This window comes from Nicrophorus vespilloides, unplaced genomic scaffold (genome assembly GCF_001412225.1).
Source record: "Nicrophorus vespilloides isolate i.1.1-1 unplaced genomic scaffold, Nicve_v1.0, whole genome shotgun sequence".
In the NCBI taxonomy this organism is placed as follows: Eukaryota; Metazoa; Arthropoda; class Insecta; order Coleoptera; family Silphidae; genus Nicrophorus; species Nicrophorus vespilloides.
In genome coordinates this window covers 1-10,817 of record NW_017095885.1, presented here as the reverse complement: position 1 = coordinate 10,817, position 10,817 = coordinate 1, and the positions used below count along the sequence as shown (strand labels likewise).

Genomic DNA, 10,817 nt, shown 5'->3' with positions numbered 1-10,817 from the left:
AATAGCAATTACTTTTTCCGTATTTCTCTAATACTAAATTTGTTATAGACTAGATTGAATTATCGAATTAAAAGCTAAGATTGAAGAGAATCTATTGAGTACAAATGCATTTTAGAATGTCTTATGATATTTGCACAATTTAAAAAGATTTTATTGCTTTGACTTGTAGCAAATTAATAACTTATAATTAACTGTATTTTTTTGTGTGAAACGCGTTTAGATTATTTTTTCTTGAGAATGAATGAAGATGATTTCTATTGAAAAAAAGAAAAGAGTTAATATAGGTTGTGGAAAGATTGGTGCTCGTTCCATCGACTCTTGCATTATTGATTGCCGTGACGTTCACGTGGTAATTCCTACATAATACAATGTGATACGTTTTGTTGTAATTGTGCGGCGAGGAGTGCGAAGTGTTTCGAAAAGCGTTTTTCTTTTCGCGTGAGTTGGCTGGTAATTGAATAACGCTGTACGCACTCTTTTCCCCATTTATTTATATATATTATTTGTCCTCACCGAGGTTCCTTCTCTCTCTCTCTCACTCTCTCGCCGTAATCTGCACTTGTAATACTTTCTGGGGGTAATAACGATATCGATTGCGTCTGCGGGGGGGTAGGAGGAGGAGGAGGTCCGGAGAGGCGGCTGCGGCGACTACAGGATGAAGAAAGAGGGGACGGGAGGAGGAGGAGGTGGGCTTTGGGGGCAGTTCGCGTGCGGCGTCGAGGCGCTGGCGTCGCGGCTCTGGCGTCGCAGTCGACGAAGCGTCGCAGTGCCGGCAATGATGCGGTGCAGAATGGGGCGATGTGAAGAGTGACCATGAGAGTATGGGGCTGGATGGGGCCGCTGGGACCTCTGCTCCTATTCGGCGGAGGACTCCTTCTGCTCTCCACCACGACACAAGCCCAGAACTCGACGCAGAAAGCCAACAACAGCAGCAGCAGAAATGGTGAGCAAAGATCAACCCATCCATGCTGCAAATTTAAAAACAAAAGTTAAAAACAAGAGCAGCAAATAATTGCGTCAATCAAAAGTTGAATTATTCAAGATTCACCTACAGTAGCTTCGATTCTCTCCAATTTGTCTTCGTCGAGCGTACATTTTATATATGTTTTATGTAATTACACACTTTCACCAGGTATAATTGGAGTCCGACACGAACTATTCGTACGAATGCGACACGTATAAATACCTGAATGCAACCATAATCGATCGCGTTTGTTTTTTTTCTTTTCTGTTGTTGTTGTTTTTGGATTTCGCTCGCCGAAATCTCAAACATGTTCGCTTGAATGCGGAAGCTGCTCCGGTTGCATCCGCATCCCTTAACGCGCTCAAACTTTCGGCCGAAACAGGAAATTGCGTTTTCGCCAAAGTTCAATTAGTCGATGCGACGCTTCCTTAATTGACTTCCTGAAACCGGAAACGCGGGGGTGCAAATAAAGTCACATAACACACTCGCGCGCGCGACACACGTACACAAAATCAATCCCTTCACCACAAGCTCTTCACTTTCTTTCCTCCAACAACAAAAAAAAAACAATTAACGTCAATGTTGGCGATTGTTTGCAGCCGCACCCCGCGATGCGTTTCTACATCGCATTAGAGAAAAAAAAAAGGAAACGCGTGACGTAAGATGGCCGACGCATAATGCAAACGAGCAGAAACAATTGATAAACAAAAACAAAAACGTAATTTTATTATGTTTCTGCATCATGGCAATCGTTTTTTTGCCTCGTTTTTCCGTGTCTGATGCACATTTCAACATTTACGAGCCATAAAACCCTCTGATGGATATTTAAGCTGTCTGCTCCGTTGTTATTAATCCCATCGCAAATTGTTATCGACTCTAATCCACTTCAAACCATTCTTCCAAACGAATTTTAACGAATTGCTTTATAACATTATTGATGTTCGAAGATTTAACAATCAAAAATTCTATTGGAAATTTACATTTCATCGAATAATAAAGTTCAAATATAAAGTGTAGGGAATGTAATGAATGTAAATACATGTTTGTAACTCTTTGGTAATTGAAGATAAATCGACGACAGCTGAAATACGCTGAATTTTACGATTGCTACGAATGTTGAGGCACAAATTAAATATTTATACGAAAGCTAAAACTGTAGACAATGTAACAAGTGTACATACAATATTGTATCTTGATGGATGTTTGAGATATTGACTGTTAAATTTCGAAAACTATAAGAAATTTGAGCGATAAAGTTTTAGTAAGCACGAGACGTTACAACTTAACGATTTTTCAGATTGTTAAAAAAACAATAGATTTTGTATTAAAAGAAAGGTGAAACTATAGAGAATGCAACATTGTAAAACTTTCGGTGTTCGCTTAATAGTCTGCGGACAAAGAAATTGAAAGAAGAAAAATAAAAATTTTAAATTTAAAAAAAAAACTCACATTTTCTCTTTCAAATTCGAGATATGCTCGAAGGCGATGAAATAGAATAGCTCATTTTCGATTATTATCAAGTTAGCCAGATGGCTGGTGGTGGTGGAGGCGCCGGGTTCGCGGAATGAAAACTTCTTTTCATTGCGTTCAATTTTTTTTTCCACCTAAGCCCTCTTTCATTCCTCATTTTTTTTTTATTTCTACCTCCAACGCCTCCGCAAACTTTTTTTATTCTCGCAGCGATTCTTTTCATCTTCTCATTTTTTTTTTCCTACTTCTTATATACTAAAGAGCGCGCATATTAATTACGATGCAGTCGAGAACGAAGAAACCTTTCCTCATTTATTTTCAAGAGGCAAAAATGTACATATTCCAGCGGTTTATTCAAATGAGACGCTTTGCATTTCCTTGCTGAATATACATATGAAATAGATATATATTTTTTTTCAGTTTTAGTGCAATAACCCATGACCCTTGCTAAAATAAGTACGAACTCGCAGCAATAAAATGTCTGTGGGGGGGCGAAGAAAAGAAAATTGCAAATTGTTATTTTCACGAGATCGTATAAAATAGAAAAACAAGAAAATTGTGAGCTCAACGTACAGGAGATGGCTCTGTTTTCTATTTTCCCTCAGAGCCTGAAACATATTTTATGCAACAAATCGCCTTGCCAGAGGTTTCGATTTCAGCCGTATTACTACTGTGCATCCGCCCGTAAATAAAACCGAAAGTCGTAAAAGAATGGTAGACCGAATGAAAAAAATTCATAATAGAGGGATTCTTCGTCATCTCATCCCCGGAGATAACGTTGCAATATTAACTCTTCAATAGTCTCTCGAAATCCAGATTAAAGTTGAGGATAACTCAAAGTTATAAATGCAAATAAAAGGAAACGAAGCCGTTTTGTTCATAATTACACAGCGGGCTTTCTTCGAGGCTCGCATCTCGGCCGCCTATTGTGTTTTGTTTATGCTGTAATAAATATGCAACACGACTCGCGTCTATGGCTCATTTCCAATTAGATATTTGGCAACCAGTGAAACGCAAATGGTTCATGGCACAAACTAATAATTCAAGTTTATTAAATAGCTAAAGCTTAATATCACTCGTAATATCACTGAACTTTATTGATAAGCAAATAACGCAATTGTTACATAAGATTGGAGAACTTCCAAAATGTATACACGATCCAATAGATGGCGTAAACCAAAATTGTAACGTAACGTAAACTTTTTGATGTTCGCAATTTACTCTATTCCTCGAACGGACATTTGTTGCGCTCATTTAACTTCGAATGTTTGCCTTTAATTTTCTTTTTTTGCGGAGATCAAACGAATCGTTAGATTTCAGAACTTTCCAGATTAAAGTGGACGAAGCGCTTCGCCTGTGTTTCGCGCTAATTGTGCATGACTTCAATTAAACGATGGCTTAATGAAAGCCTTTGCAGTCGCGGCCGGAATTCATAACGCAATTAAATTCCAGTTTTATTTGACTTTTCTTTTTTATTTCCACGTAATTCCCCCGTTGGAAGGGCTCGACGTATTCCAGCCGTTTGGGAATTGGGAATTGGACCTACCCAGAACGTAATTTACAGCCGTAACAAAAAAATAAAAAAAAATAGAAGGAATATAATAATTTACGTCGCAGGTATATTTGGTCACGTCAATATGATGGATTGTTATGTACGCTTTTTGTCGTACAGTTATTTAGTTGTATTAGTAGACTAGTCGTGAGGGATTTAATAGAAAGTCGATCGATTAGTGGTGAAGCAGTAAAAAAAAATGCTCGAAAACTAGTTAAAATAAATAACATTTTGAAAAGAAACGCAAAATATGATAGTTTAGTGACATTTATTCTACCAGTTGGTAATCCCTTAATAATTAAAGGTTGGTAAATTTATACAAATTGGATTACATATGCAGCCCAATTTGCATTGTAATTTAATTTTTTTTATTTATTTCTAATTACAAAACTTCAAAAATATATCATTAACTACTTTGATTAAGAAAATTAGTCAAAAGAAATGGAAAATTAATGGATTGTTATGTACGCTTTTTGTCGTACAGTTATTTAGTTGTATTAGTAGACTAGTCGTGAGGGATTTAATAGAAAGTTGATTGATTAGTGGTGAAGCAGTAAAAAAAAAATGCTCGGAAACTAGTTAAAATAAATAACATTTTGAAAAGAAACGCAAAATATGATAGCTTAGTGACATTTATTCTACTAGTTGGTAATCCCTTGATAATTAAAGTTTGGTAAATATATTCAAATTGGATTACATATGCAGCCCAATTTGCATTGTAATTTATTTATTTTTTTTATTTATTTCTAATTACAAAACTTCAAAAATATATCATTAACAACATTGATTGAGAAAATTAGTCAAAAGAAATGCAAAATTAAGAATATTTCCAACAGAATTATTGCGTATTGTATGTTTCTATATTAATGAGACTGTTATTACAATTTGAGAGGCGGATAATTAAAATTGCATTGCGCTTAATTAGGCGGGTGGTTGCGCGCCCTCTCGGGATTGTTCAAAATTTGCGTCGTTCGCACGGTTCGTTAATTATGCAACTCGGAACACACACACACACAATGGAAACGGTTAAAACAAAAGGCGGAATATTTAAAATTTTGCGCTCGCATTCACGAATTGCACTCTGCGTACGATTGTTGTACCAGAAAGGACAAAAGGTCGTTGAAGCACTCGCTCTGAGATAATGGGGAAGTTGGAACAAAATGGAAAAGTGAGAGAAATAAGGGAGTTACAGGTAGGTTGTCAGCATCAATAAATATTTACAGGTTGGTACGGATGTGTACCAGCCTGCTTCGATGATATAATGAATTTATAAGTCCGCGTGAATAGAGGGCGTCGCGACGCCTCCGCTCATCCCCTAGAGCTCAATAAACCGCACACGTATCTGCATAACGTTTCGTTCCATTATTAATAGGAATTATAATAAAAGTATATTAAAATTCTCCGTCGAGAAGAGCGAGAGAAAGAAATAATAATAAGTGGTGAAGGAAATTCTCAACCCCAACAGTAAACTCATTGACCTACACTAAAGCTCTTCACCAAAACCATTTATGTTTTAATTGCAAACCTAAATCGATAATCAACTTACAACGTGTTTTAGCAAAATTTCCGCAACCCTGATTTCATAACATTATCTTCAACGAAACTTTTCCCAAACTTCATCGACGCTCATCCGTGAAAATCTTATATTAAACTTTTCCACCAGAAAGTTTACTAATTTAAAATCATACAAGTATTTCAATACAATTTCTTTAGTTTGAAGCCATTATTTCTATAAATAATTTCAGTATTATTGAAATGATTTAAAAATAAACTAATTACTGCAGTAAACATGTATGGAAAAGTACGGCAAGTGAATAAAACTAATAGATAAGTGTAAGCTTGGGAATTGAGGATCGATAAAAGTGTTTGGAAATTCGTTAAATATTCAACGAAATAAACTGTTTCCCTTTATTTTCCATCGAGTGCTGCAATTCATTCAGAGTGCCTCAATTGATTATAAAGTTACAAAATTTACAAAATAAAAACAGAAAAGACATAAAACTCGAATCTCAATCAGAGTGCTTATTTATTAAGTAATCAATACATTGATTTGGTTTCCATGCAACAACAACGAATTGTCAAAATCACTTAACGGTTAAGTAACGTTAACGTATTGTAACGTAACGGCAAACTCGGTACGAATAAATTGAGCATGTTATTATATATGCAACTTAATATGCAAATTAATTTGATTATTACGTCACAAATTTTGATTGAAAACACTTAAAAACAAACTCTTATCAGCGTAAATCTGGAAATTCCAAATTGATTAATTAAATGTAAATATATATTTTTATATAGTTTTATTGGTAAAACCACTTATAAAGTTTGATAATTGTTACGATTAAACTGACGTTTAAAATGTCAGCCATCTATGATTTTCATTATTAATGTTTCAAACAATTGATTGAATGAAGCAACGAAATCTGACATAAGCAATCGTGTTTTTTTGTTGTGTGGAAATTGAATTGTACCGAGTGGAGCATGAAATATGCAACGAAACGGAGCCCTTTTATTGGGACGTGATCGTGCGATTCACGTTAATATTAAAGAAGGGTGGATGGGAGTTTAACATGAAAGTGGGAAGCAATAATTTGAGCAATTAATGAAAGGCCGTTTGAAGTCATTGTCGAGCTTTCTTTTTTGTGGAAAACGGGGGTCTTTCGCCAACGATTTTCTTGGGAAACAAAGGGTTTGTGTGTGAGTTGTTCAATGTTTGGTTTTATCGAACAAGCTTTCCCGACTTTTGCGCATTGCGTGTCGACGTTTTTATTTTCCCTCCCTCGCGTTATTATTATTACTACCGCTTCGTTCAGAATGTGTCCTTTTCTTCATTATACAACTACAAACTATACCCCCTTCCCATTAATTAATCCTTCCAGACGTTATTTACAATCGAACAATGAAACATTCTCGATTGCAACGTAACTATTTTCATTTTCATTACTCATTATTTTTTATTCCCATTTTTTTTTTAATTATGTACACTAAAAAAAAAGTAATTGCATTATTTTTGAAATCGAGATGGAAATGGCACGAATCGTGTCGCCGTATGTTCGTTTGAATAATTTAATCGGCGCTGAATTATTTACTCATCATCGGAGCAGAGTTTGACCGACATACGCAAACTGAAGCAATAATCAATCGATTCGAATACAAATAACAACATTCAATATATCTTGGTAAAAATAAAACAACGTAGTCTCTCACATAACAAAATGTCATGGTTGTCATGGTTATAGCTAATTTGATTATAAAACAAAAAAGTTGTCATTATTATAAAACAAAAGATTAAAACAAAACTTGTTTATTTAATAATAATATAGAATTAGAAGATTAATTGAATTTTCTATTTAATTCATTTCTGAAAAGTTATTTCTGGATCATCCGCGAACTTTATTTACATTTCAACGGTGGTTTGATTGAATGAAAACGTTTATTCAGTATACTTATGTAATCTATAATCTACGAGTGAAAATGAGTATAGGTATGAAGTACAAACAATCGAGTTTCCTGAAGCGGATAATGTATTTTGATGAATGGTCCGAGTGTGCAGAGTTTTATGTGTATGTGTAGAATCGATATGCGCGGTGGAAAACGTTCGATAAGTGTGCATCAATTATGTAAAACGGAGATGAAATGCCTCTCGGTAAACGGCCACGAACGTCGTCGCAAAAATTACGAAACGAGAAACAAAGAGGAGAGAATCTCAACGATGTAACTATTTTTTTTATTTGTTCTTTGCAGAGTCCGTAAGTAGAGGATCGAAGAAGCTCTTCGGGGACAAATGCAACGCCACCGAGGAGTGCGATTTTTCGGGGTCCGTTTGCGATAAATTGCACGGATGCACGTGCAACGAGGACAACCCCATCAGCAATCATCTGGACAAATGCGGAAAAAGTAAGTGTGAATACACAAAGTAAGTCGTATGTCAACGATACTTTATTATATAATCATGACAGTATAGGTTGTCATGACAATAACAACAATCAATCAACATGGCTTCCATTATGACACACGATTTCAAGAGAAACGTCAGTTTTCTTTCACATTGTTTTTTTTTTTTGCCGCCACCTTCGATCACGTGCATTTTCAACAAAGTGAAATGTGAATAATTTTTCGCGGAAATCCGATCTCCAGAAACAATAATACTAAATCGAAAACGCATTACATGAGCTCACATTTCTGGAACGCGAAATGCAACAAAAATTCCGCGTTTGTTCGACGATAAAAGGGTGGATATTAAAAATAGCTCGAGTAGTTCAAAAGCTGTTCGAACACACATCAACAACAACAACAAAAAACTAGCGTCGTTCCAACAAAGGCGCAAACTGTGTGTGTGTGTAGGTCGCATAGAATTTTTTTTTTCCGACGTTTCCTGTGAAACGAAAAACGTATTCTGTGTGTTTTTCCTTCTACTTTTTTTTCTCTTCCTATTCCTGCTTCGTCCTAGAAACGTATTCCTTTGTAATCCCTTTTTCAGTGCTGCCCTTTTGTCAGTCAAACTAACGTAACATTGCCAGATCCGAAATCGTTTCAGCAATCCGCCCAAACATTCATCTTCAAATTCGGTTTTCTCAAATTGCAGAACATATCATTTTATTTAACATTTATTTTTATTTCATTTTAAACAATCCCTTAATATCTTTGGAAAGTACCGAAAACTTAATTAAAACTCCATAGAGGATTAGTAGAGTGGAGCAAGAAATAATTGCAAATGGTAACTCTTTAAATTAATTCGTATTCTATATGTGGAAGTAATTCCACTAAGAACTCTGTTAGTTAGTAGTAAAGTTTGGATTGTTCTGCAACAGAAGTTGCACATTCTGTGTGTGTTTGTGCCCGGGAAGGAAGGTTTATCCGGCTGAAAGCAGATTAGCTTCGCGTCGTAACTTTGACTCCATTTAATCAGAATCTCCAACAAACAGATAATCTTCACTTAAAAGAACGGAACTTTATCTAAGGTTTACGTTTACTGAAGGAAAATGCTTCAATCAAATTAAAAATAATTGTAACCATAGCAACAAAATGGTTGCTTTTGAATACGTAAAAGTAACCATAGCAACAAATTAATATTGCGTAGTTAATCAACGACTGACTGTCAAGAATGACACATGAGAGGATAAGGAGACTGGGGTTGGTTAGCATTAAGGTTTAAATATTCAAATGTAATCTTGTGTGGATTAAGTGCGGATTTACAGATGCGCTCCGTTTGTGAATTGTGTATGCGTATCCGTTGAGATTAAGTTCTTGTAGTGGTGTTTCCCGGGTATGAATAAATGATCCATGATGAAGGAATGTAAATTTCAGGTGCGAAAGTGAACGAGACGTGCACGTTCAACGAGCAATGCGAATCGGAGACTCTGCAGACGGAATGCCGGGACGGGACGTGCGTCTGTATGTTCGAGCAGCAGGCCATCACCAAGTCGGACGGTACACACGAATGCATCTGTAAGCGATCAACCATACGAAATCAATCAAAATCATCTTCTTAACATCTTTTTTTTTTGATTTTATGCAGCGGTGAAGAACGAGGTGACTCCGGAGAGATACGTGGACCCTGCGATGATCGGCATTCTGGTCGCGATGTTCCTCATGTTCATCACGATCTGCGTGGTCCTCAGACTCTTCAGCAGGTAAAGAATTCGGTGAATTTCATTATATCGATTCCAATTCCAGAGTCAGTCGATTCTCTTCATCCTCTTGAATTAATTAATTAATCCTGCAACAAAACGAAAACAGCAACTTGCTACAACTTTACACCATATTTACACAAGCCCTTTCATGCACAACTCGATCGATCGAATCTTGAATTACAGACGTACAAAATGATTAAATTTCAAACATTGTTTTATGTTGTCATAACTACGTAAACAATCGAGTAATTTATTTAACTTTCGTCACCTGTCAACTCACACTTTATATGTCATATTGACAATCACTTTCAGTGAAACAGAAACAAATATTGACTTTAAATCGCTTCCTTCCAACAAACGTTTAGATTTATCGATAGTAATTGACAGGATCATTTACTGCAATGGAACTGTATAAACAAGCAAGCTTCCATTTCCGGTCGATACGTTAGGTTTCAGGTCCACCTGTCAAGTGGGTGGGGAAGCTTCGAGAGGAAGAAATCCCTATAACTCTCAAGAGTCCGCTCACGTCCGAAGCGTAAAACAACAAATCCACTCCAATTTACCGCATCTGCACGACCCCAGCAACACCTCAATCGAAAACATCTTCTCTCCTAAATTAAGATGTTTATAGTTATTAACTATAAACAGATCAATCAACTATCAGGTTGGACAACCTAAAACATCTTTGCATCTAAACCTTTTCGGGTTGTCTGCCCCCAGAAATTTTTTCGTGGACGCCTATGGACTGAGTGAAACGTCAAATATCTTACGTCAATTAAAACCTTAACGTTAAATTCTTATACATTTTTTAATGATATTGAAGAAAATTTATAACAATTTGGGAAAAATATTGAAATTTTCATTCAATTCTATACTTGCTAGGAAAAAGTGCTTAGGTTTTATAATAAGCAATAATAATAATTGATTATTGCAATTTCTATTCAAGTCGAATATATCATCATGTGCATATCTCACAGCTTCTAAGCTTGTATTGTATTTGAATAAATTAGCAATGTTTTATATATCTGCTTATGATAATCATATTGTATTTTTAATGCCGTTGCGTTTCGATTACTTAGGAGCTGAGAAGCGGCAAGTAGCAAGTTAATTTGTAAAGTATGCCTAAATTATGTCACAATATCACGTATTGTTCTAAATTGCTTCAAGAATTATTAAAATATGTATAAGAAATGTA

The 10,817-nt window shown here is 35.7% G+C and overlaps 1 protein-coding gene across 1 annotated transcript; it reads left to right on the top strand.

The window, feature by feature from the left end:
* The first annotated feature begins 715 nt into the window (after positions 1-715).
* Positions 716-9,717, top strand: LOC108567574. Its single transcript, XM_017928125.1, has 4 exons — positions 716-943; positions 7,734-7,886; positions 9,297-9,437; positions 9,508-9,717. Exons 1-4 carry the CDS (start codon positions 814-816, stop codon positions 9,624-9,626), a joined length of 543 nt encoding a protein of 180 aa, XP_017783614.1. The 5' UTR covers positions 716-813; the 3' UTR covers positions 9,627-9,717.
* The last annotated feature ends 1,100 nt before the right edge of the window (positions 9,718-10,817 follow it).